This window comes from Pimephales promelas, chromosome 25 (genome assembly GCF_988280905.1).
Source record: "Pimephales promelas chromosome 25, fPimPro1.hap1.1, whole genome shotgun sequence".
Taxonomy (NCBI): Eukaryota; Metazoa; Chordata; class Actinopteri; order Cypriniformes; family Leuciscidae; genus Pimephales; species Pimephales promelas.
In genome coordinates, this window is record NC_142793.1 from 17,482,704 (window position 1) to 17,509,994 (window position 27,291).

The 27,291-nt window shown below is 38.1% G+C and overlaps 3 protein-coding genes and 2 non-coding genes across 8 annotated transcripts; 2 read left to right on the forward strand and 3 right to left on the reverse strand.

The window, feature by feature from the left end:
• Positions 1-2,872: 2,872 nt before the first annotated feature.
• mmp15a (matrix metallopeptidase 15a) lies at positions 2,873-13,320 on the reverse strand. The gene is made up of 10 exons (XM_039695217.2): positions 12,740-13,320; positions 10,530-10,678; positions 9,271-9,393; positions 8,877-9,181; positions 8,592-8,753; positions 7,145-7,404; positions 6,733-6,871; positions 5,930-6,077; positions 4,791-4,906; positions 2,873-4,455 (listed from the first exon to the last, which is right to left on the reverse strand). The coding sequence occupies exons 1-10, from the start codon at positions 12,860-12,862 to the stop codon at positions 4,016-4,018; spliced, it is 1,965 nt and encodes a 654-aa protein (XP_039551151.2). The 5' UTR covers positions 12,863-13,320; the 3' UTR covers positions 2,873-4,015.
• Positions 13,321-13,413: 93 nt separating this feature from the next.
• Positions 13,414-17,855, reverse strand: zpd (zona pellucida glycoprotein d). 4 transcript variants are annotated; one of them, XM_089127835.1, is made up of 9 exons: positions 17,774-17,855; positions 16,392-16,440; positions 16,219-16,323; positions 15,841-16,049; positions 15,598-15,755; positions 15,281-15,523; positions 14,138-14,321; positions 13,953-14,058; positions 13,414-13,866 (listed from the first exon to the last, which is right to left on the reverse strand). In XM_089127835.1, exons 1-9 carry the CDS (start codon positions 17,801-17,803, stop codon positions 13,754-13,756), a joined length of 1,197 nt encoding a protein of 398 aa, XP_088983961.1. In that variant the 5' UTR covers positions 17,804-17,855; the 3' UTR covers positions 13,414-13,753. The 4 variants fall into 4 exon arrangements, with proteins under 4 accessions (XP_088983961.1, XP_039551148.2, XP_088983962.1 ...); XM_039695214.2 differs by lacking the exon at positions 17,774-17,855 and adding an exon at positions 16,539-16,808; XM_089127836.1 differs by lacking the exon at positions 16,219-16,323 and having other exon boundaries at positions 17,774-17,854.
• Positions 17,082-24,695, forward strand: vac14 (vac14 homolog (S. cerevisiae)). The gene is made up of 19 exons (XM_039695221.2): positions 17,082-17,733; positions 18,090-18,240; positions 18,383-18,550; positions 19,638-19,700; positions 19,788-19,895; positions 19,985-20,094; positions 20,207-20,328; positions 20,403-20,540; positions 20,678-20,818; positions 21,610-21,673; positions 21,898-22,042; positions 22,375-22,440; positions 22,522-22,669; positions 22,754-22,886; positions 23,004-23,178; positions 23,281-23,399; positions 23,516-23,595; positions 23,670-23,820; positions 23,929-24,695. The coding sequence occupies exons 1-19, from the start codon at positions 17,630-17,632 to the stop codon at positions 24,089-24,091; spliced, it is 2,349 nt and encodes a 782-aa protein (XP_039551155.2). The 5' UTR covers positions 17,082-17,629; the 3' UTR covers positions 24,092-24,695.
• Positions 20,927-20,997, reverse strand: trnag-gcc (transfer RNA glycine (anticodon GCC)). The gene has a single exon. It is a non-coding gene; the product is annotated as a tRNA-Gly (tRNA).
• Positions 21,143-21,213, forward strand: trnag-gcc (transfer RNA glycine (anticodon GCC)). Its single transcript has one exon. It is a non-coding gene; the product is annotated as a tRNA-Gly (tRNA).
• Positions 24,696-27,291: the final 2,596 nt, after the last annotated feature.

Sequence of the window (27,291 nt, forward strand, 5' to 3'; positions counted from 1 at the left end):
GAAAACAGGTATTATCAAATATGAGTTTTCTTACCTGAATGCTCAGCAGTGGTTGGGCATTCCGTAGGGATTGACACCATCCAGAGCGGACTTCAGCAGTCTGTGAGGATTAGGATTGAGGCAGGACTGGGCAAACGGGATTAAATCTTGAAGGACGGTGCTACCCCACATAAGATTATACTTAAAAACAATAGTAGGCTAGCTGTTTTCCAGGTGCAGTCAAAGTTTTGACTAAATAAAAAAATGTCTACATTTTTAATTATTTGTAAAACTTGACATGAAGGTGTTCTGTGATTATACTTACTTTCCCAGGTAAAGAATGGCAAAACATTAAACCATTTTTTAAAGTTTTTATTAGCACACACAGCTGAAATATAACATCATCAGCCAATATCAAGAGTTTATTGAGTGGATCCAAGTAAACTACATGATTTTGAAGGAGCTTTGAGTATAATAGTTAATTACGGTATAACTCTGTGTCAGTTTTAGATGGTATTTAAACACACTGAAGCATAGCCTGCGTCATCAGTTCCGCTCTCTTGAGATTAACCCTGCAGCTAAGCTACAAATAAAAGTATGCAACATACAGAAAACACGTTCTCACACCCAATTGGTAAGATTTGGGTTTTTATGTAATTAGGCTAACTAATCAGAGCTGACAGCAAAAGAAATTAGCAGAAAGTAGCATCCAAAAAAAGCTATATCATGCTACATCATAGTTTTGTTATCTTAAGATGCCTCTCTTTATCCTGCACGTGAACTATTTATTCCAGGTCCAATTAAGTGCTACAAGTGACACAGTTACTGTGATTCTTTGACTTTTAAGGGTGAGCGCATCTAACTTGTTGCTTTTGGAAGCCAATCCCATTGCTAGGCCAGGTCTGAGCAGCTAAACGGCAGCAGATCCAATAATGAGATTAAGATAGGATAAGCGCTGAACCAGTGAAGGGCCAATGCAACTGATCAAGGGCAGGTTATTGCCTTGCAAACACAAACCACAGCCGTTTTCAGGGAAACCATAAACTGATCTCAGGTAAGCCCCTAAAGCATATCTCTTGTCAGCACCCACAGGCCAGTGTCACCACAGTGTCCTCGAATGTGATTGGTGGGAATGTAGAAAAGAGTTGAAGAGACATCTAATCCTCTAACAGGATACTGGTGGTAGAGAGTGAAGCGAGGGGTCCTGTGAGTTTGTTTTGATAATTAAATTGACAAATGAAGGGCGTAGCTTGTTATAAGTAATTGTGGTGTATTAAGATTAAGATACCCATAGATTGCGGAAAATACAGAATGTCTGAACTTATTGTGGTGATTATGCATTTGACAGGTTTGACGTCAAGAAAAAAGCACCAAAATGGCTGCAGCCTCAACCGCTGATCCCGTTAGCCTCTGCTGGTAGATGTCGTAACTACACCATCTGACTCCAACAATCATCTTATTAGGATTGATGGTGTCATCATTCACAATTAGATCTAACGTTTAAGTCCACCTAAAACCCTTAAGGTTAGCCCTTTGTAATGCCTGATCAAACAAAAATGTATAATACGTATAAAAAAAGTCAAATTAAACATTTTCGAAGGGTATAAACAAAATTAGCGGGATAATTGACTAGCAGCGTATTCAACCAGTTCACTGAAAGCGTAGCTGGTGTATTCGTTTGTAAAGTCTGATCAAACAATATAAGTATAAAAATAGGGTGACCATATTTTGATTACCAAAAACCAGGACACTCGGCCCAGCAAACACATGGGCCAACTCAAATGATACTCGAAGTTTACTCAAAGATACCTTATTAATATCAATACATTTAAAGTAGGTTATGTCTCCTCTGTATGGAGAGAAAATGGTTATATTGTTATATGAAAACAGGACATGTCCTGGGAAAACAGGACAGTTGGTCACCCTAAATGCAGACTAATTCGCAAACGGTACGCTAAGCTAGTAGCTAGAGTAGCGGTTTAACGGCTAATTCCAAAAAAAAGTAAACGTATAAAAATTCAGAATTTAACATTGGCGAAGGATAGGCTACAGGCTATGCTAGCTTAATTGGCTTGTGGTGTGCTAAGCTAGTTCACCGTAAAAGTAGCTAGGATAACATTTTTTTATTAATTTAAATATTATAATTTATAAAAATGTAACATTTGAGAAGGGTAACATTTTGCTAAGACTGTTCAATTATGGGGTTGCTTTGGTAGCCGGTTTTAATATCCGATAAAACAAAAATGTATAATTTAACTTTTGGGAAGGGTAACTGTTAAGCTAGCAGGCTAATTAGCTATCAGAATGCTAAACTGCCATCCTGACTAGTTAGCTTGCAAAATTTAAGCTAAAAATAACAAGAAATATTTGATTACACAATATAGTTTTGGTTATATAGTGTATTATTACATAATATACTATGCAAATGTAATTTAAAAGACTTTTGCCCCAGATCACAGACAAGACTGAAGCCTAGTCCTGACTAAAATGCATGTTTGAGGTGTTTTAACTGAAACCAACTACTGATATATCTTAAAAAGTTTTCTAAGGCACGTTGATAAATGTCATAATTGTACTAACCTAATCCTGTTTTTTTCTAAGCCCTGTCTGTGAAACCAAGCCATAATGGTCAAAATAACAGTTTATATGACATACATAACTCTAAATTGTAGTATTTAACATATTTAGGCTTTTTCTAAAAAAAAATTCAATTGGTGGACAGCTACATTTGGCACCTTCAGCACAAAACAGCAGGAAAATAACATTGACACAACACTACTAATACGTAACTGATATGCTTAGAATAAAAACAAGTTTTAAAAGTGTTAATTGTTCTCAAACCAAAACAAAGGAAGTACACAATCAGTAGAGTAAGTTAAAAAAGGCATACTTAAAAAAAGCCGTATACTTTTATTGTAAGCAAGCTATATACCAGATAATATCTGCGAAAAAAAGCAATACATGCCCTGCATGATTTACTCAACTGTTAATATAAAACAATGCAAATCAAAAATAAAACGAACAAAATTAATAGTCAAGGGAGTTTTTCATTTGGCACTACAAAAAGCACAAAGACATTCATATTGACATAAACTACAAAAATGACACAGGTTTAAAACACAGAAGACCATGTGGACAAAGAAAAGAATTTGCGCTTTTTGCTCAAACTGTGCCGCTACTACGAAAAGCCTGTGGCGGTCAGTAAAAAAAATTATATTTCCTACACAGTGGTGATGGTCTGCACTATTAAGGCACAGATTCAACCTTGAAAGGCACTGAAGGACACAATCCGAAGCCAAAATCGCCTCTCAAAAACAACAAAACTCACAACTGGGGAGACTGGAAGTGTGGCGGGGAAAACAAAGGAAAGTCCCACAGGAAGACAAACTCTGAGGGGGGAAATAGAAGTAGGGGCGCGCGAATGTAGGTCATGATGACAGTACAGCCACGCCTCGAATCTCCTCAATTCCCCCTCCTTGTCTTTGGCACGCTCAGTGGAACTCAGGCAGAGGAAATGCTAGCAGGCTACAAGCCCCCATCCCCCTTTTTCTCTCCATAAAGTCCAAAATCAGCAACATCTGTGTAATGCAAGCCAAGCTCCACAGGGAAGAGACTATAAACCCTGCTAAATGTGCGTGAGACAATTTATTAAGCCTGGCTTTTCTTTTAACCCTGCACTTTCTGCAAGAACTCGACACTGAGTTTGCGGTTTCCTCCATTATTGAGGCTGGTTAGCAGAGGATGTGAAAGAAATGTGCTGATCTGAGCTTGTTTTCATACATACGACGTTTCCCACAGTGTACAACCGAACAGTTCGGGCTCAACGGGAAAACAGAAACCTTGCAGACGGACGACTCACTTGCAACATCACACACAACCGTGAAATGACCACAAAACAATCAAAATACTATCAAAAGTGCAAATTCTGTGTTGGGAAGAGGTTTTTTGATTGGATGAGCACCATGAACAATCGAATGACAAGGTGTGTATGTGCAGAAATACTTGGCTATTGGGTAGCGAAAGTGTGCGAACTTTGTCAGACCCACTGCTGCAGGGACCTTTTGCAGTGAACTAACACTTTGGGCGTCTGTTTCCTCTGAAGTGTGGTGATTATGATGTATATCACTCCCAGAATGCACAGCACCAGAACCAGAGGCACAGTCACCAAGATGAGGGTCATGATATGCTCATCAGTCTCATTCACTCTTAGAATAACATCTACTTCCTTTTCCTCGTCCTCTTCGTCCTCTGTCTCTTCTTCATCACCATTTCTGTTGTCGTCAGAGTCTTCAGAGTCTTGACTGTTGTTGGTTGTCTCTGGCGATCGGCGGTCTGGATTTACATTCGTTTCCACATCAAAGTGCACCCGGCAGCCCATGAAATCATTTAAAATTGATCTCGGGTATCCGGCGTCAACCTTCATTCGCTTGTTATCGAACCTCCAGTACTTGGTGTCTTTGTAGAAGTAAGTGTACGCTGTATGGAAAAGAGTTAAAGTGTAAATAAATACACTAGTGACTAATGATGATATAAAATTCCAAATGTTTGATCAAACGAGATGCTAGCCAATCGTGGGCAGGCTCCGAATTCCAAAGCTATAAAAAGATGTGCCAAAGACGATCACGAACAATGGCGTGAAATAAGAAGTGAGAGCGGAACATTTCCAAGTCAAAGGTCTTATTGCGCCCCAGTTTTTCAGCAATGAGGTCATATTTTCCCTCTCAGCATTGGAGTAATGGACTTGTCTCTCGTTTTTCTTGAATTTAGCTGTGATATTTTCTCGGGCACCCATCCCCCCCAGCCTGACTCACCTCCATCATCGCTGAGGAAGGCCCCTTTTGGGGAGCCAGGAATGGAACCCCACACACTCACTGGTTTAGGGTAATCTTTATCCATGACATGGGATTCTTCACTAAACCGCCAATATCTTCAAGAGAAAACAATAATGGGACATATTTTTAATATTTTAAATATGATGGAAGAACAAAACACTCAATTTGGTTAAGCTATTAATCTGACAAAATTATTTAGCTAAAAAGGGGTAAACAAAAGCTGCAGGTTTAGTTTAACTATGAAAAAAATGCATATAAATACAAAAACGTGTTTATAATTTCTTTGTATGAGAGCCTGGCCAAAAAAAAAAAAAATATGTCCACACAATTTGGCATGTTTCATTGCGTTATCACAAATAAAATTGACTCTAAGCAGAACTACGTAGCCTGGGAAAAAACAGACAACTTCTGGCAAATTTAGATTTTCTCTGAAAGTTAGTCTGGCAAAGAGCTCATTCAAGCCCATTTCCAATCCGTCGAAATCGAGGCACCAATCAGAAACGTTGGGGCGGGCTTTACACGATGACGACAGCACTGGGATTTTGAAGCAGATTTTGTAGCCTACATTACAAACATGGATGCCGCCATCGAACATCATTCGTTCGAATCAGCTATCGCGACTGTTTTAAGCGATTTGAACGTTTCCTTTTTGTTAAAAACGAGCAAAGAACAACACTCGGAGATGTTTCTCTGCCGGCTCTGCATATGTCATCTCCTTCATCGCTCTGATTGGTTTTAGGTCTACCCGCGACGTCCGTTGGTGACGTCCCTCTGGAAATGATTTGTCTATGACGCTTTGCCAGACCATAACTCAGTTACAACTGAGAATGGTCTGGCTTTAACCAGGCTAACAACTACGCAATGTGCTTTAAAAAAATCTTATGCTTTAATTTCACTAAAGGATGAAGATATCAATGTTCCCAGGCCGGACAGCACTTTTGGCATATAATACATTAAAATAATACGTTTTTCACATTGCAGTAATGATAATCCCAGATCAAACTGGACTCTAAAACAACTTTATATGAAATATATTGTTCTATTGACTGCTGTGTTGATATCTAACTCCCAACCTCTTGACACATCTGGCCTTTTCCACAAGGGCCCGGCATGTTTACCTGTCTCCTCGAAAGAAGTACGTATAGCCAGATGGTTCCCACCACACTGCCGTGTCCACTCTGTCAGGCATGCCTTGACCATAACGAAACAAGTCCTGTGGGTATCCAGGTTCCACGTCTGCTTCTCTGAAAAGCCAGTATTTACTTCCTGCAGGATTGATACAAAACACAAAGAGCCACATTAGAGGGAAAGGGAGGGATTGCATGGCTGAGAGATGATATCACAGTGCTCTCTATTCAACTAGTGAGATTGCACAAAAAGTGTTTTGTGTTGCATGAAAGCAAATTTCCTTTCAAGCAAATGCACAAATGAAACATGAAGTCTCACAATCTGCATAAAAACAAGACAATAACTGTGGCTCTTTCTACTACACATTCCCTACAGCAAATTTCTCTAGGTTCCTTCTCTCAGAATGAAAACAGAGCAGTCAGCATCTGGAGTTGAAGCTGACGCAATGCAGACGGAGTCCTGTGACGCTGCCAGACTTTCCTTCTCAGAGTGTTTTACAAATGACATCATTTGACTTCAAGATGCTGTTACAGTAAGAACAGCTGTTTAAAGGAGAAGAGGATTGATATCTAGGAAATATTAAATGATTTTGGTGTTGTCATTTTTGAAGATGTCATAGTCTAGAATTCTCATACAAACAAGATGCACATTCTCTGCTTTTTGGGTCTTCACTGGGAGAAAAAAAAACCCTGTCAATCTGTAAACCTCCCTAAAAAAGAGAACTACTTGAGAAGCAAAACTGCATTAAAAATAAACCTCTCAAGTTCTTAAATATTCAATTCATAACTCAGACCTTTAAAGAATACAAATTTCCCATCATGTCGTTCATAGGCAGCGTCTATGTTCTCTGGAAGCCCCATCCAGAAGAAGGAGATCGGCATTGGGTAATTATCCAAAACTCGGTTCCTTCTAACCCTCCAGAACCAGCGACCCTGAAAAGGTAAAACAACATTCATTTAATCATAATACTCAGAAACAGAAAGATGTCTGGATTTGTATGCTTTGTTGGAAAAGTTCAACCATCATGTTCTTGCAGAAAACTGATTCAAATTGTTATCAAAAACACTATTGTTTTAAAATGTTCTTATTGCAGTTGCTAAGATGTTCAAAATGGTTTTTAGCACTTTGCTATGCATGCAGTTTCTAGGATGTTTTTTGATGAAGAACCACTATAACTGCGTTTACTGAAGATCACTCGTTCTAACCTTGAACACAAACATCTCCCCTCTCAGCATGGTGACCGTGTCAAAGTTCCCCTCGCAGATGTCAGGTGCATCCTGATCCGAGCGTGCTGTGGGCCGGGGTCTATGGGTGGGGTTGACCGGAGGCACCCAGGGCTTGGTGGGCTGCAGCGAGGGTCTGGTAGTTTTTGGTTGGCCCACTGTAGTGGTTGGCTCTGGCTCGGCAGTGGTTGTAAACAGGGTTGTGGTTGGAGTTGCTTGAGTGATGACAGTCTCTGGAGGGCCTGTAAATACCAAACCATAATGCATTTTCACACTTAGCTAATCATACTCTTTTCCACACTGAATAGACTCCGAACACGTCACACTTTTCCATCCAGCACCAGAAGGCCCATGAGGCTCATTCAGCCTGCAGTGGAAGGCTTTCAAATGGAGAAAACAGACTCATACACTGAGAAAATTGTTGGTGCAGAACCCAATGCAAATAGACTGAAGTCTCAAGCTCATACAATAGAAATATGTGGATAGCTATATTGTGAGAACTCACAGTTGCATCAGATACACATTCTTGACTGCAAAAGTGTAATTTGGACTTTGGACATTGTCACATGCAAAAGTAAACATTCAAGCGCAAGAACATGCGAAAGACAGCTCAATTCAGTGCAAAACTTCAGTGTGAGACGTTTTGTGTGCATACACATGCGAAGTGAGTGCCCAGAAAGCTGTGTCTGACAGCACACGAATACTAAATTTATTTTCCCGTCTTTCACATCTTCTTGCGCTTGAAAGGACAATTTCATACAAAATGATGTCAACATGCCTGTCTTGGCTAGTATCCTAGTAAACATAGTTGGTTATGTCTTAAGCGAACGAAAACAGTGGAGAAAGACCACGCATGTGTAACAGTATCAGTATATTCTGTGCATTGTCTTAAAGTGACAGCAGCCTAATATTCCTGCTGTGTTGTGTTTTTAATGTTAATCAAACAACATTAGACTCAAACCAACAACAAAAATAATCATTCTGTGCTCTTGACTTCATAACTTTTGGGTGACTCAAGCTTCAGAGTGTCGATAGAGGGTTATCATTAAAAACATTGATACATTCAGGAACAAAGCAAGTGACTACATTTATAAGTGAATCCATGCATATCTCAGTAAACCAACTATTTAAAAAAAAACGTTAATTCATTCAGGTATGAACCTCTTTTTGAGTAAAAAATTGAATCATTCACTTATTTATGAACAACGCACCACTACTGTGTGTTACTCGCAGACACAACGTTTCCGTTGTTGCTTTGTTTGGAACTTATTTGTTGGCAAAGAGACAAAGTAACTGTCAATATTGGTTCTCAAATGTAAGTAGCTCAATATTAACCTGAACTGTTCTGTTCTAGAAACTGTACTAACTATAATGGACAGTAAGATAAATTAACTGAAACAGGAAGTACCAGTCTATTAGACTAGCTTACCATAGATCTGGTGAATGCCATTTATATCATCTTCAGGTAATGAGAAGCTTTCCGTGTCCATCCACTGGTAGAAAGGCGACATGATGGCGGAAAGGTCTTTGGAGTGCTCCAACCCCAGTGCGTGACCCAACTCATGAACAGCGACCAGAAACAAGTCAATACCTAACAAAGGGTTAACATTTTAAGACATTTAAATGCCGCCAACATCTAAAGGTTCTGTGAGAAAGTAAGAAAGAAAGAAATTTTCTTTGAAGTAGGAAAATGATTGCAGAAAATTGTTCACACCTGAGCCCTCCCGTTGGTTCAAGGTCCATGGCTCGTCTATGTCAAAATGTGTGTCTCCTCCCATTCCCGGACCTGGGAAAAAAGCATGTGCCAGAGACCCTCCTTCCCCATCGAAGAGAGACATATCGCCATGATACCCAGAGGCAAACAGTAGTATTATGTCAGGCCCCTCACTGCCATTCTTTATCTCATGATATGGGACCTCCTCAAACCACAGAGGCGTTACTTTCTCCCATACCCGAAAGGCTTTGCGAATAGCCTCATTGGTCTGCTCCTGGCCAACTTTGGGTGAGTGGTTCTGAATACTTGAGCAGGAAATGAAGATGTTTTTTCTGGTCATTATTATTGTGATCAATGTAAGTTGAATTTGTTTTTGTGTTGATGTTTCATTCACCTGTAAGTCAGCTTGTCCTGATCCCACTTGTGGCCAGTAAGTGCGTACCGCTTACGCCGAGCACCTCGCTCCGTTGACTCCTCAAAACGATCAGGCACTCCACAGCGAGGTCTTTTCATGGCCCTGGGGAAAAAAAAAACATTATATACAGTGTGTATATACTATATATATATATATATATATATATACTGTATATATATACATACACACACACGCAAATTTTAACATAAGTTACATATAATTAAATTTCATATAATTAATTAATAGTATTAATTATATACTAGCACGTACCATGTGCTTTTAAAAAAAAATTACATTTTATTTTATTTTAAGTTTTAGTAATTATTGTATGTGTTTTTTTCATTTTAATTAGTTTTTTGACATTTCTATTTAAATGTATATCTTGTCCAGTTTTAGTAATTTTAGTATTTCAACTTGAACTTAAGTTTTTTGGGTTTTTTTCATCGAACTCTCATATTTCATTGTATTTAATTTCAGCTTTCCATTAACATTTTTTTTTTCTTAGTTTTTAGTTACCATCCCACACGTGGGACATTTGCCATTATATTTTTAAAACAATAATATCTTAGTAAAAATCTTAAGTAATATTGGCAAACTATATATCATTTGAAAGCTTACAATCTTTAGGTTCCATATTTGATTTTGATTTTCAAAATAAATTACAGAGGAGTCGTAATTTATCTATTTGCAACAAGAATATTTTCATACTCCAAAAGGCATGTTCAGACCTTTATTTTGAAATAGTAATGAACATGAAAAATCATAAAAAAGGGTAGCTACCTCAGTTTGTTTTCATGCCAAGAGTTCAAAAGATAGCATCCATTCAATTATTTTAGAAGGTCTTAAAATGTTTTAAATATAAAGAATAATAATAATAAATTCGCCATTTGTGATGTGATGTAGCGAGCCATGACGCACATGCATGTTCTGCGTTTCTTAGAGGTTGAATTCACATCAAAATCAGCCGGACTTATCACATTACTTCTGAATAGGATCTCTACTTCATAAATTGTATGAAAATTGTGGAAATAATCGTTCATATCACTCAAAACAAATGGAAATGGAGGCGCCCTTATATGGGTGGTAATGGAGTCTGGTTGTGCCCTAGTGAAAAAGTGTGGTACTGCGCCCAAACAAAATCTTTCTGAAAGTCAATTTACTCAGTTAACTCCACACAATTAAAACAAACTGAGTTTCTGTTGTTGTTTCATAGGCAGTTGAATAAGAGGAAATCATACTTCAGAGTGGCCAAGTCCATGTGTCCGGTAACCTCCAGGCCATAGAAGCGCTGCATATCCTTGATGGCGCTAGAAAGGATCTGGGCTGACTGCATGGTGGACATCTGTCTGCTAGCCTGGGACAGGTAGCCATATGTCCTCAGCCACGACTTTAGGAAACAACAGACACAGATAAAGTTGGAGAGTGAACAATGTATTGAAAAACAACCACTACCAAGTAGTGTGGTGAGGGTGGGATTACACAGCAATCATTAGAATTCAAAAGGAAATGTTAAACTACATAAACACTGCCTAAACTCAAATATTTAAATATATACATATATATATATATATATATATATATATATATATATATATATATATATATATATATATATTAAAAAATGCACCAGAGACAAGTTTGATTGTTTGGTTAAGCACTGCATATATCCACAGTTAAGTCTTCTTCCACATGGCATGTAAACATCCTTAGGCACATCCTTACACACCAAATGATAGATTTGGAGATGTTGACAAAGGGTTAAATTGTATGGATAGTAAACAGACAGGATAAGATTCTGAGTTGTTTCTGTAATACAGCCCTAGATCTGATCATTTGAGGAGCGAAAAAACACTAATAAAAAAAGCTTATAAACTAAAGTTCGAAGCATAAAGAGAGACAGACTGAGATTGCTTTTTTTTTTAAAGATGCTAATTATTTTTTTATGTATGTGTCCAAGGGCGTAGGAATGTCTTTGAGATTGGGGGGGACATATTGGCAACTATAAATTAACATCTATCCCACCACCATAATAGTAACATACAGTTTGGTGATGTGGTACATAGAGTGGCGGTCTGAGCGTTTTGGGGGCCCTAAGCTGAATTGGATTTGGGGCCCCGGCCCACTACGCGAAGTCACCTGTGCTTGACGATTGATTGACACAAATGTCACGCAATGATCATGCATTATAAATGAATACAGTTTAAATACAAAATAAATACTTAATAAATAAATAAAAATATATGCCAACTTAAAAAAAAATTACTTTACTCTTTTACTAACTCTTTGAAACTTCTTAAAACAAACCGTCTCAAAATATATAAAAATAAATTATTTGCTAAAATAATGCCAAAACTGAAAAATCAGAAACAAAATAAGAGCAAGGGTTCAATAACAATTATTGTTGAAAACTGTAAAATTATTATTGTTTCTCAACTGTCTCAATACAGTGTAACTGTCTTCAAAATATTTTTATTATTATTGTAACAGACTTTTTTGCTCGTTGAATGCGTGTATACAATGTATTTTTCCCCTCGGGGCTTGCCGTAGATGGGTCGTGCGCACTTGCTACTGTCGCCGTTTTTTGGCGTTAGTGATAAAGTGGAGAAGAGTCAAAACTGCTGTGTTTATTATTTATTCAAACTGCAAAAAAGGTATGTGTGTGATATTATAAGTAACATGGAGCTAACAATAATAAATAAATAACAAAAATAACATTGTCGGGTAGGTTAGGACAGGTATGCAATTTTTTGGGTGGACACATGCGGCATTTTTCAATATTAAGGGGGACACGTCCCCCCGTTTCCTACGCCAGTGTATGTGTCCAATAACCAATATTTGTATCCATTTTATTGATGCTTTCTGATGCAAAAGAATGATCAGTAAACTATGACAGAAAACGATATCCATTATTTTTATAATAATTACTATTGCTGTTATTTATACAGTATCATTTTTATTCAAAGTTTTTCTTATCTATATGACCATACATTGATATATTTTCATCTTTGTTTTGGGATCTCTAATTGTAATTTGTCTGCATTTCTCACTTTAGTGTGAATGGCTATTTAAATCGGATATTAAAAGAACCAATTGAGAAGTGAAAAGTATATGAGGAATGTCACAAAAAACATCAGAGTATAAAGTTTTCTTAAATGTGATGCCTTTTCCCCTAAACTGAACCTAAAACACATTTTCAAAAAGCTGTCAAGTCGATTAGCTAATCGAGATTATTCGCATCTAACATGAGTTTTTGTTTACATAATATGTGTGCGCGTCTGTGTACACACACACATATTATATATCAAAACTTGTTAGATGCTTTCATTTTCCAATCCTCTGCACCGACAAATACAGCCAAACATTCACATATCGGCATTAACAGATAATAAAGCCACACCGTTTTTTCGCGTGTTTTTGTACAACACTCAAAACGTGGTAGTCCACAAACCTCTGCGTTGAAAGCTTCTTCTTCTGCAGCTGTTCCAGCAATGTTGACAAACAGCAGGATGAAAATCATACTAATGGGTCTCAGCGAGCGATGCGATCTACCGTTATTCCTGCGGGCTGACATCTCTTCACTCCCGGGACAGCAAAGAGAAATGAACACAAAACCTTCTCCCAGCTTAAAGGAAACCTGAGAGGTTGTACAGTCTTTAACACATCTTTTAGGACTACAACAGACCCACCAATTTAGCACACGTTTCTCTTCTCCAGTCAAGTTTTCCCTCGTGCAAACAGTTCGTAAAGGTCCCCAGTGGCGCGCGCACGATTGTAATTGTAAACTATGAGCAGCAGCTACACCTACTCAATATTGAATAAAATACTACTTGTTGATATTTGCATTGTAGTCTATGTTTAATGTAAGTAAGTGCCGCCTGGAAACCCATCAAATGTCGAGGACCAGGCGGCGTGTGATCAGAGTGATCCGACCTCAATAATTTTTTTTTTTTTTTTTTTCAGGAGACCAAATATGAGCATGAACTCTCATCTGAATCTTATGCTGATCTGCGGCACGCAGCCGCACCCGAGTCCCTGCCCACTTCTCGGTAATACCCCGTAATGTGTTTTCTTTATAATACACAAACCACATATTTAAAAAGAAAATACGTTACAGATGAGGGGAACAGTAAAGAAATCGGTTGGTTTATTTACAGAACGAAAAAATTAAGCAAATTTGTTCCAATTTTAGTTCTCACTGCCATCTGTTGGCCATATTCAGTACTGTAAAAAAGTTCAATACACACACAAAAAAAAACAATAGTAGCACTGGTTGATCAAAATGCGTCTCTCTGCACATCTCTCACATTCAAGCTTATTTTAAGTCAAAAACAGAATTTTCTTGACAGAGCATATAGGAAAATGTGTAAGGGCCCATCATGAAGAGTCCACGCAGGACTAACATTCCAATAGTTAGCTTGTGTTCTTGAAGTAGCTTTGAGTTTTATTTTAGCTTGAGTTTTATTTAGGTGTTTGTCAGGTGTCGTCTTATTCCAGCTTTAGCGAAGCTGATAAGGATGAGAAAGAAGATGCCCAGAGTCCAAATCACTCCCAATGGAAGCACCAATGTGAGGAGATCTAAAATGAGAATCCAAACAGTTCAAACATGATAAAGCATTTGCTACATATGGTATTTATAAATTAAACACCATATATAAACATACTTATCTTGGGTCTAACTGGTAGCTCTCGTTTGATTGGTCCATAAGACAGTAGGCCTTGAGCCTGCTCCTCTACAACAACCTCTCTTTTAGATATAGTTTTACATTCCTAAAAATAAATCAGGTTAGCTTAAAAATTGAAAATGTGATTGTCCAAATCCTAACAGGTAAAAAAAAAAAATGCTTACAGGAATACAAGACCATCTATCCTCAGGTGTGCAGAGATGCACAGTGCAGTGCAGGTAGAAACTGTGGGGCTCGTGTATAAACCGAAACATATCGAAGGAGTAACGGACAGTCGAACCTTCGCCGTTTCTTCCTGAAGGGTGCAGCGTACCGTTACCAAATGAGGTCGTTTTGTCATTTGCGCACCTTAAAGACAAAAATGAAAACGTCAAGGCATATTTATTTGGAAATCATTGCAACTCAATCTCGTGAGAAAAAGTAACCATTTTACAAGGTGGCGATTTCATACAAAATTGTACAACGCGGTTCGTATGGAAACGTACAAATTTTAGAAAAGTAAGCATGAAGGCAAGTGGTGCTCCCTGCAGAGCCAAATGACATCCAGCTCCCCCTCTCTGGATGTTATGGGTTGAGTTGTCCAAATATATCCATCTAATGGGTGGAGGGGTTGAGTTCTAAATAGATAGAGCTCCACCATCACTGGAACGCAAGCAGATTATAAAAAAAAACATACTTAATACGCCTTAATTCGTGAATTAGTAATTGGCGCGTTTCACCATCAGTGTGCAATGCGCGTGACGTCTACGTTCGTCAATAAATAGCTAAACTGCACGTGTCTTGCAGAAGAACACTGTAGCCAGAGCTACTTCTCCCAAAAATGAAAATTCTGTCGGTATTTACTCATCCATGTGTTTATTTGTTCTGCTAAACACAAAGAAAGATATTTGGAAGAATGTTTTAATCAAACAGATCTCATTCCCCATTGACTACCATATGTATTTTTTTTTTTGGTAGTCAATGGGGAATGAGATCTGTTTGATTAAAACATTCTTCCAAATTTCTTACTTTGCGTTCAGCAGAATAAATAAACACAGAGAGGTTTGGAACAACATGAGGGTGAGTAAATACTGACAGAATTTTCATTTTTGGGTGAACTAACCCTTTAATGTCTATGGCACGCAGTCGCTGGGCAACTCCGTATCCGAGTCGACTTATTATAGGCGTACCGTAGTGATTCATCATAAGTCAAAAACACGCTTTGGAAAATGGATTCATGATGTAGCCTACTCGTCCATTTTGAACATCAGGTACGGACACTTGGTCTTGGATTTACCATTTAAAGTTAAAACGATTTCCAATCTCACCCGTTTGCCAGCAGTGTGTGGCTAAAGCCTGACTTATCATTAGCTTGAGGAGTCTGTGAAGCCCAACACTCGTTGACTTTCAGATGGAAGAAGTCTTCTGGCTCCGTCACTTGAATCTGCACGTAGATTTGATCCCCGAGCTTAATAGTAGGTGGGCTGGTGAAAGCCTCAATGTATGTGTGGTCTTTGAACAAACTCATCTCCACCTTGGCATCCACTTCATCCACCTTGAACATTCTTTTACTTTAAAAATGATCAAATCAGTTGAATACACTTCCTTTATCAATGTAATTTAAGATCAGAGCATTAGGGCCTACCTAGAGAAAGAGATGATTGGAAACGCCAGGCTAACTCTGCGGATGTATGGATAGATGCACTTGTACTCAATCTGCACAATCGGATCTCTCACAATGTTTCCGTAGACAGGTGGGTCAGACATCAGTGTTAAAGAGTAAACAATGTGTGTTATGTTCTTCTGTTAAGAAGAGTAGATGCCGTTTAGGAATATTTAATCTGTAAATGTTTTTTTTTTTTTTTTTTAATGAGAAACAGTACTTTACCTCCAGAGGTTTACCTCCACAGGCTGAGTACTGGTCCATTGGTGTGTGCACTGTGAAATATGCTGATCCAGAGACCTCCTCTCTATGTGCACGGCAGCTGGCGTTAGGCAAATGAACCGCTTCAACTCCCACATTGTAGTATTTGAAGAACTCTTCATCCACCAGGATGGAAATGAAGTCTTTGCCACACGTCACATTCATTGTTGCGACTTGAAAAGAAAATTGTCCATTTAAAACAACATGACAAAGAAAACAGCTGGTTTAGTCTTAGTACTTGGCAAAAAGGTTGCATGGGGTTGGTAGATAAATTTAAACAATCTAAGCAAATCAACTGGTTTAAGCAGTCTCTTTCAGCAAGGCTGACTGACTGTCCTTTACCCTGGTCACAGAGATCTCCGAAGTAGCCAACTGCACATTTACAAGTTTGCCTCAGCGACAAAATGCAGGTGGCCGGGTCAGAACATTGTGATATCTCACATTCACCTGGATGAAAAATGGCTTTAATAACTACACTTCACTGAGATGACACCATTTCCATCAAGTTATCTTACCAGAAATACTCCCAGCAGCACAAAGTAAGGCTGCAATATGGTAAAGCACCTGCATGTGTGAGGAAAAATTACACGTTAAATCTTACACTAAAACACTGATAGCCTATTGTATTTCACCCCAAATAAAATAAAGTTACGCATTCACACCTTTGATATCTGATACCGTGCCATTTGTGTCACAAAAAAAAATTTTTTTTTTAAATTAGCGTTTGGAAAACTATTTTAGAAAATAGCAATTTTAAGTAACCTATATTTAGTGTATATGTCAAAGGGTTCTTATTGAAGTTAACATGGATTAAATACTTCAGAGATGAAACCTTAAATTAATTTGATGAGTCACACCTGCTGATCGGTGTATGACATCAGAGTAACGAGAGAGCGATTAGAGTTGAACTAGTGGACCACCAAGTGGACTACATTTTTTTTTTTGAGGTACAGGCAAAAAAAAAATTAATTAAATTAAAAAATAGACAATTAATAAACATATTATTTAAAATATAACTTATACCCTAATGATAGGTCATACATACACACATCCAACTTTTTTTCAAGAAATAAAACCTCAGCCATTTTTTTTTTTACCATATCAGAAATAGTAAAAGTAGTATGCTAGCTAGTATGCTGTTCAGTCATGTGTTTTCAAAGAACATGTGACTCTTGACGTAATCAAAACAAATCCATTCATCGGAGCTCGATTTACCAGCCGTAGATGTTTGTAGGAAGTCATGTGAGGCGGGATATATGGCGGCTGTGGTCAATTTTTTACATTGAAAAACACTGCGATCTGCTTCTGTCATCACTGGCGAGGAAATAATTATCTGGTTTATGTTCTGTACAGAAACAATCGTTTCCCCCGGATCATCGGCTCTAAAGTATTTAAGTTATAGAGGGCTTTTATTCTGCTTTGGCTGTAACTGCTCATCATCATCTGCTCCCCGCTTCCAGTTTAGTGTCGCAGACAGCAGGTCCTGTTATTTTATAAGTGATGCTTGAGATGAGATTCTGACTCGGAAACAGATTTTAGGGCGCCGTTTTTGTTTGTAACAATACAAGCGTGTGATGACGAAAATCTCTTAGATTAAATATTAACACATGTATTCCGTCATACACTAACCGAACTGTCATCTAATGAGACATTCTCTTTATTCACCCACGAGCTGTATTCAAAGACCAGTTTTAACTCTTATAGTTGTCTCTTATGCGTAAGTTAAGTTTTTTTCCTGAAATACTTGGAAAAAATGAACACAGAAAAGGATTTTTCTCCACTGACACCAAACATTGTGAGAGCCCTCAACGACAAACTGTACGAGAAGAGGAAGGTGGCAGCTCTTGAGATTGAAAAGTGAGTCATAACCTATTATTTGGTTGGGCAAAATACTTACTTGACATAAAGGATATACATGTATTTGCATTCAGTTCCTGTTAGACTTGTGTATTCTTTCTTATTGCACTTATACACAATTTACTGCATGCAGAAGTTTAACACCTATAGTTCGTTTCACTCTGTACTAAGTCATTGGTATTTGTTATTTTGCCCAATGGAGAGCTGGTCATCTGACATGCCACATGATCTCATTAGTCATGCTTATGATCAATAGCCCAGAGTCCAAACAGTCTCTATTACATACAAGAAGTCTTGAAGCCTGGCCATCATTTTCGAATGAATCATTAGAATGCTTTTCCCCACTCTTCTGCCAGGCTTGTACGGGAATTTGTAGCCCAGAACAACTCTGCACAGATCAGACATGTCATACAGATATTGGCCACAGAGTTTGCGCTGTCCCAGCACCCTCACAGCCGAAAAGGAGGCCTCATTGGACTGGCGGCATGCTCTATTGCCCTGGGAAAAGTATGTGAACTAACTGTGCAAAACAGGAGGTCTTTGATTCATTGGTGGTTATTGAAATTGACTCCCTGACGTTCAGTATGCATAGAATTCCAAAGCAAATATGGTGATTTTGTTTGGTAATCTTGTCTTTTGTGCTTCTCAGGATTCTGGATTGTACCTGAAGGAACTCATTGATCCTGTTCTTACCTGTTTTAATGACTCTGACAGCCGTCTGCGTTACTATGCCTGTGAAGCCCTTTACAATATAGTGAAGGTTGCCAGAGGAGCAGTGCTGCCCCACTTCAATGTGCTGTTCGATGGGCTTAGCAAGGTAAGCTGAAGCCCCTTCATGTGTAGATGCACGCATGAAAGGTTGAAAATTAAGTCACATATGGTATTTCATGCTAGTCTTGAAGAGTTTAGTAATCGGTAAAAATAAGTATTTAAATAGAAAGTAATTTTTCTGTGGGGTAAAAAGCAGTGTTGTCACCAAAGGAAAGGTTATTATAATTAAAACCATAAAACACTTTTTTAATATAAAAAAACTTAAAGAACAACGTTTCTTATTTTCTTTTTGTTTACCATGATGTACCTAAAATTAAAAGTGTAATAAAAATGAATGAAAAACTATGTAGACATGCATTTAAAAAAACTAAAAGAACACTCATTGAAACTAGTTTTTGGCCATTGAAATAAAGCTGAAATGAAATAAAATATTAATATTAGGTCAAAAACTTTACAAAAAGTTACCGAAGATGTCAACATGAGGGCAAGTTACAGCAAGTAAGTACATTTTCATTTTTAAATAAATACATTTAAGCTAAATAGAAATATTTAAAAACAAACTTATAAAATGCTAAAACCAAAATTTAAAATTGAAATAATAACAATATACATATAAATGGCATATAAATAATAACTAATAATAACTAGGGCTGTCAAACGATTAATCGCTATTAATCGCATCCAAAATAAAAGTCTGTGTTCACATAATATATGTGGGTGCACCGTGTATAATTATTTTGTATATATATATTTAAATGCACACACATACATGTATATTTAAGAAAAAAAATATTTTTTATATATAAAATATTTATATATATAATAAAAATTATATATAAATCTATATAGAGTATATACATGATAATATTTCTTAAATATATACAAGCATGTGTGTGTATTTATATATACAAAATAATTATACACGGTGCACCCACATATATTATGTGAACACAAACTTTTATTTTGGATGCGATTAATCGCGATTAATCGTTTGACAGCCCTAGTTCTAATCTTTTCTAAAAGACCGTAATAACTGAATGATGACATAACTGACATTTTAAACATAATTCCTATTATTACATTTTTTGTTGAGTTGACCCAGACTCACCTCGCATGTGATCTGCTCTTTATAGCTTGCTGCAGATCCTGATCCAAACGTAAAGAGTGGATCTGAGCTCCTGGATCGGCTTCTGAAGGTGAGTTTGATGACAAATGTGGATTCAGCAGTTATCAGATAGTGAAATAGTGACAAAATCTGACTTCCATTTGTCTTTTATTTTAAGGACATCGTAACAGAGAGCAACACATTTGACCTAGTGGCTTTTGTCCCTCTGTTGCGTGAAAGAATTTACTCGAACAACCAGTATGCCCGCCAATTCATTATTTCCTGGGTAAGTTGAGCACTCTTAGTTCATAACAACATTGCTAATAGTTGCATTATGCTTTTGGGACTTCCTGTGATGGTTTGACCCTGCTCCAGATCCACGTGTTGGAGTCAGTTCCTGATATCAACCTCCTGGATTATCTGCCGGAATTTCTAGACGGACTCTTCCAGATTCTTGGAGACAGCAGCAAAGAGATCAGGCGGATGTATGTCTCACCATCTCCACCTTTACCTGAGATTGTCTCTCCCTCTTCCTCTTTTCTATTCCCTTTTCTCATTTTTTCACGGTTAAGAGCATTAACCGTTTCTGTTCAATAGGTGTGAGGTGGTTTTGGGGGAATTCCTGAAAGAAATTAAGAAGAATCCTTCCAGTGTCAAATTTGCAGAAATGGCCAACATCTTAGTCATCCACTGTCAAGTGTCTGATGAATCAAAATCGAGTGAGTCAGATGTAAAAATACGTACAAGGAGTGTATACGTAAGTAGTGTAATTATCTAATTTGTCTTTCTGCAGCTAACGATCTCATCCAGTTGACGTCTATGACATGGATGAGAGAATTCATCCAGCTTGCTGGGAGAGTTGTACTGCCATATTCCTCTGGCATACTAACAGCGGTCCTGCCTTGCCTTTCATATGATGACCGCAAAAAGAGTATCCTACACTACGTTTGCATATACTCTCAGTTTCAGCACTTTATTTTAGATGTTTTGTGTGATTCAGCTAAATGTGTTTCTGTAAATGATAGGCTGTCACCCCACAGATCTATTTCCTCAATAAACTCTCTCCAGGTACTAAAGAAGCTGCCAGTGCGTGCAATCATAGCCTGATGAAGCTTGTGACCTATGAAGATGATGACGATGATGAAGAATCCCAGACCAAAACTTCTTCTCCAAGTGATGAGACGCTAAAGAAAGAGGGAGATCTGAATGGCATGTTTTTTAATATATATATTTTTTTTTATACATTTTATTATATTTTAAATTATTTATTTATACTTGTGGAAGACACATGAGATGAAGGGGTAAGAAAAATTTGACTGCATTGGCCGGGAATCGAACCCGGGCCTCCCGCGTGGCAGGCGAGAATTCTACCACTGAACCACCAATGCATATCTGTACAGACAACATCGCCCCCTGGCTATCAATGAGAGGAATGGAGGGATGAAAACATGCCACCTAGTGGTCAAATATAGAAATTAGCTTTGACGGGGGCTCACTTTGGAAGCCAGAGGGCGACATTGAGACAACAGGAAGGCATTGGTGGTTCAGTGGTAGAATTCTCGCCTGCCACGCGGGAGGCCCGGGTTCGATTCCCGGCCAATGCATCCAAACTTTTTCTTTTTGCACATGCTGCTTCATATTTTCTTTATTTACACGGTTTTGTTCAAGAATGCATTAAATTGATCAAAATGGACATTTTACATTCTACAATTTTCAAAAAATTATAGTTTCAAATACTGTGCTTTTGAACTGAAAAAAAATGATCATAGTTCCCAATTTTTTCATCATCGATCATAAGAAATTACAATCAGGATATTAGAATAATTTTTGGAGGATTATGAGATCCTATGGGAGTGTAATTAATAAAATAACATTTCCTTGATAGTGCCAGTCATTGTTTCCACATTGTTTTCCTAATGTAAAAGAAATGCATAATGCATATTGCAATACTTTTAGTAACATTGCCTGCTTTGATTTGATATATCTGTTTCTGATTTTAGATTCCCTAAATGAGTCTCAGGAGTCTGTAGGTTTAAGCAACATCTCTTTCTTCACTCCAGCAAGGTACTTTTTGACATTCACTGACTAGAAAACACTGTGTGTCTTTCTGTTTTTATGATGTAACACATTAAACATAGGAAACAGTTCATTCATTAATACTAATTGTAATAGAGAATCAACCAGTAGTTTTAAACCTGAGCAGTTTACTCAAAATCAAATTGTTTACAACATCAGAAGCCATTGTTGAGTTCTGTAAGATCTCTGATTTACACTATGCTGTGGTGTAGTTCTGACAGGTCTGCGGTAAATCTGGATCTGGATGGCATAGTGCAAGTATTGGACAGACATTTACACGATTCATCCACTGGAATGATGACTCGAATCGCTGTGTTGAAGTGGCTGTACCATTTGTACATCAAGACCCCTCGCAAGGTTTCTTTAAATATCCTTTTAAAGGGATAGTTCACCCAAAAATGAAAATTGTCATCATTTACTCAGCCTCATGTTGTTTCAAATCTGTATGAGTTTCTTTCTTCTATTGAACAAAAAAAGAAGATATTTAGAAGAATATTGGCAAACAGACAGTTGTCGGCCCCCGTTGACTTCCATAGTAGGAAAAAATACAAAATATCTTGTGTTCAGCAGAAGAACTCATACAGGCTGAGTAAATGATGACAGAATTTGCATTTTTGGGTGAACTATTCCCTTAAATATGAAGGTTAAAAGTGCTAAAAGTGATTCATTCCACTGTATCTCCATTGCAGATGTTCAAGCACACAGATAGTTTGTTCCCCATGTTACTCAAGACACTATCAGACGAGTCTGATGAAGTAAGTCATGATAACTTCCAATCATCTCAGTGCCGATCTACCAAGGCGAAAGCCGTTTTAAAGAATAAATATGTCTCACAGGTGATTTTAAAAGACTTGGAGGTTTTAGCAGAAATTGCATCCTCACCTGCTGGGCAGACGGACACTTCTGGGTTGTGCGACAGCTCTGATGGCAAAACAGCGCTCCATGTTCCAGGTGGGGTCCAAGATGGACAGCCAATTGTGGTTGGTGGGTAACCAATTCCTGGTACTATTTATATCAGGCTATAAACCAGAAAAGACAAATAATAACCAATTTTTTTTTATTTGACAGGATCTAAGATGACAGACTTGTCTCCCTCAACTCCCAGCATGAACTCATACTTCTACAAGTTCATGATTAATTTGCTCAAGCGCTTCAGTTTAGAGCGGAAACTTCTAGAAGTAAGAGGCGCCTTCATTATCAGGTAAAACCGTCCTAGTTCCTTTAAACAAAAACTAGTCTCTCAAAGATTTAAACTTGTAGTAGTTCAAGAAGAAACTCCTGTAAATCCAAGGACACCACTTGCTCTACTTCCTAACAGGCAGCTATGTCTCCTCCTGCACGCGGAGAACATATTTCACTCAATGGCGGACATCTTACTCAAGGAGGAAGATCTGAAGTTTGCCTCCACAATGGTGCAGACACTTAACACTATTCTGCTTACCTCAGCCGAACTGTTCCAGCTGCGGAACCAGCTCAAGGACTTGCACACACAGGTAACATTCTCTTTGAGGTCTAGACTCTTTAAAACAGATCCAACACACTAAGAATGCCTCGTAAAAATCCAGTCAAATTGTGTTCTACTTTTTACCCTTCAGGAAAGCTGTGCTCTTTTCTGCTGCCTCTATCGCTCTTGGTGTCACAATCCAGTGGCCACTGTGTCCCTCTGCTTCCTGACTCAGAACTATCGACATGCCTACGACCTCATCCAGAAATTGTATCCTTGCTGTAAACAGTCTATAATATATCTTTCTATTCCAGTTTTGTTTGCTAGTTTCTAGTTTAAGATTTTTTTTTTTAATTCCAAAAAACACCTTTACTTGAGCTGATCAGCGGAGATCTGGAGGTAACTGTGGACTTCCTCATGGAGGTGGATAAACTTGTGCAGCTAATCGAGAGCCCCATCTTCACCTGTGAGTGTTTCTCAAACTGTTTCTCATATATTCTCAAACTGTCTCTCCTCCACATTAACACTCCCTCTTTGCAGACCTTCGTCTCCAGCTACTGGATGTAGAGCATAACCCGTATCTCATCAAGGCTCTGTACGGCCTGTTGATGTTGCTTCCTCAGAGTCATGCGTTCCAGCTCCTCTCGCACCGGCTCAGCTGTGTGCCAAACCCTGAACTCATGAGGACCGTGTAAGTACCAGAACCACACTGAACAATCAAGAGTCGGTCTTGATATCAAAAGTTTGATATCTTCCAGATTGAATAGTCGGCCTGTTCTCGCGTGTTTTCATTTTCCAGAGATCACCCAAAGGCACCGGTCAAGGACAAACGATTGGCGCAGCCGCACATCGACTACAGTGAACTGCTCCAGCACTTCGACCGAGTCCAAAGCAAACATCTGGAAGTGAGGCATCAGAGGGCGGGTCGCTCTGAGCACCCAGACAGGAAGCTGATGTTGTAAAGGGTCACTGACAGGATGAGGATACCTAGCTTTTGTCCAAAAACTATGGTACATGGGAGATTGGAGCCTCAGTGGGACCTGTAGTGGGCATTCATGCATCACCAATTTGTATGTATTTGAGCTACTATAGGCATGAGGGACTTTGATGTGCTTTATTTTTAAGATATGTGAAGTGCTTTACGTTTAGGTGCTGGAGTTGTTGCTGTATGTACTACATACACACTTGGACATAATTGGACTTGGTAATCTGTTACAGATTAAGCGCCATGGTTATATAATTCCCAAATCACTGTAACCCTCCCCAGAACATTTATACAGATAACCTTGCACGTACCGCTGAGTGATTATTATTCAGAACTTTTAATCTCAAACATGACATGTACTGTAAATGAGTCTTGAATGGATGTCTTTTTTTTTTTGTATTGTGATTTTATCCCACACAATCCACATCCAATAATTTTCACAGTTGTCTTAGCATTCCCATTGGAGTCTGTCTGTTCATTACATCGTTCTTTCCACATTAACTCTTGGCCTTATGTACATGCAAGCCATTTCTCTGTAATAAATGTGAAGACAAAGTTACAATAAAGTGGAACGATCATTATTTCGTTTTTGTTGTCTTTAATCTGATCCGTTTGTTCATCATAACCCCAGAAAATAACGATTTTTGCAATCCAGCAGGTGGCGCTTTTGTTTTACTTCGTCTCAAGATCAGACAGTAATTTCTCAAAGGAAAATAGTAGACGACGCTTCTTGATTGATAGAATTGAATTATAACGAATCCACAATCAGAGTTCGAAGTTATGAATTTATTTTATGAGGAAATTAATTTAAGACTTCCAAACGTTATTCCAACATTTTTTTTTTTAACCCACAGTTAACCAATGTTTGCTCCTCGGTGGTAAGTTGTAAAGTTTTTTTTTACAATTTACTCACCCTCAAGTTGTTCCAAACCTCTTGCATTTCTCTCTTCTGTTGAAAACAAAAGAAGAAATAAAAAAAAATATTAGTTAGTAACATAACCAGACAGTTGACAGCACCCATTGACTTCCATAGGTTTTTTTCCAACTATGGAAATCAATGGGTATGATGACTAAGCTTGTTTAAACACTTTTTTATTATAATTTTTTAACTAAAACACATACATAGTTTTATTTTATTCAATTTTATTCAAACGAGAACAGCTCTTTCCGTGTTTAGTGCTGAAGATGATTATGCGCTGCTTAAAGTAGGCCTAACTTAGTATGTGTTCTGAGTTTGTCACACCACATAAAAATCTTTTGTTTTGTTGATAAAATTTTGAATGATAAAAAAGCCTGCAAGTAAAGTTTTCTCCGACGAACCTTTATACAACAAGCCAGTCTAAAATGATCACTAGAGGAGGGTGTTGGCGGTGATTCTCAGCTCTCGTCAGCTCTCCATCAAGGTGTCTCTCCACAAAATGAACCCACCTCTTCTTGATATGATCGTTTTCGCAGGATCGTATCCAGGTAGTAGCCTACGCATACTGTACCATGTCGAAGGCATAGCTAGCTAGCAAACTGAAGGCTGTAGAAATTAATAGTACTACTGTCAGTAACTGGTGAGCGCCGAACTGATGCAAATGTGCTCTTTTGTTAGGGGCGGGGCCACCATCAGTGCGTCATCACGTAGGGGCGTGTCCAGGAGCTCAAGCGCTCCAGTACGTCATCGAAGTTTTAGGTCTACTGTTTAACGGTCTAACTCTCCACAATTCAGTACTTCACAGGTCACAGTCTTTGTATTATGCTTTAGCAATAGATTTCTGACATTTATAATGTGTTTAGATTTGTTTTAGAGTTGCCTTTGAGGGACTTTAAACAGTAACAGGACGCAGGAAAACCAACTCGGAAAAGTGCCAAGAAAGCAGGGCTGTGGCCAAAAATATATCGCGGCGGAAGTGATTAGAATGATGGGATACGTTTAGGTAAGATTAAGCATAAATAAGTTAATCATCTGTTTTCAGATCCCAGTCGGAGGTTTGACTCTCAGGCTGGGAACATTTAAAAGAATAAAATTTATTATGCATAGTATTCAGAACTGTGATGTTGTTTAAATACTGTTTATACTGTTTATTAATTCAATTATCTTACACAAAAATATACCCAATACAAAGAGTAACCATGGTTACTAGATTCCACCAAAATACTTACTGCAGATCTCAAGGTTTGTTCTCTTTCACACTGTAAAAAAGGGTTTCAGAGTGATTTTATTTAAAATTCATTTATTGGTTGTTTTTTTTTCAAATACCATTGTCATTTTTGTAAGGTAGACTAGCTTTTAAAACGAATAGCTTTTAAAACATGCTTGCCCTGTATTGACACGAGAACACAAAACTGCCCTGTTTGTCTGAAGTAGACATGAAGATCTGCATTTGAAACTTCTCTTTTTCTCTTTGATCATGGATTCTTTTGAACATTCTCCATTCCACACAAAAAAGATCTAACTTCAAATTAAACATAACACTTCTCTCAAGTCCTCTTATCGCAGATTCATCCACACACTGAACAACAATTTGACCTAGAATATTTTTTTGAATTTCCATCCTATATGCGTCTATGCTCTATGATCAAATGAATTTCAATATTTTTAACCATATTATCCCATGGAGCTCAGGGCATACAGGAGATAAGCTGTAATTCAATGTGATTTCTGGTGATTCACTCTCCATGTGAACCTTAAATATGGCTGGAATGAGCAATGTGATCACAAAAAGTCTTTGAATTATCTTTGACTTTTTTGCTACAGTAGGGTTTCTTATGTTTGCTTTTGAGGTACACTCATTTTTTTTACAGTCTATGGGTACACTATGTAACCTTTGACCCTCTGACGGTTAAAAAACAGAACTGCATGCATTATAACGTTAGCTGTTCAATAAAATACTTACTCACCACGTCATTCATTTCAAATCCCTCAATTTCCGCTATCTCTGAAAAGCCAAGCCAATGTTGATTCTTGATTTATTACTCTGTCGCGTTCTGTTTTTGCCTGCAGACTCTCCTCTGTTCGGTGTGTCACAGGCGATTCCACGAAGGTGTGCGATAGCTGCTCCATTTCGCTAGTTGTGACAACCAACCTGTCCCACACACCAATCATGAGGCAAAGTAGTTTTTCTCCATTTACGGATATGACGAGGCAGAGACTCATGCATAGGCGAGTGAGGTATGTACCCTATTTACTTT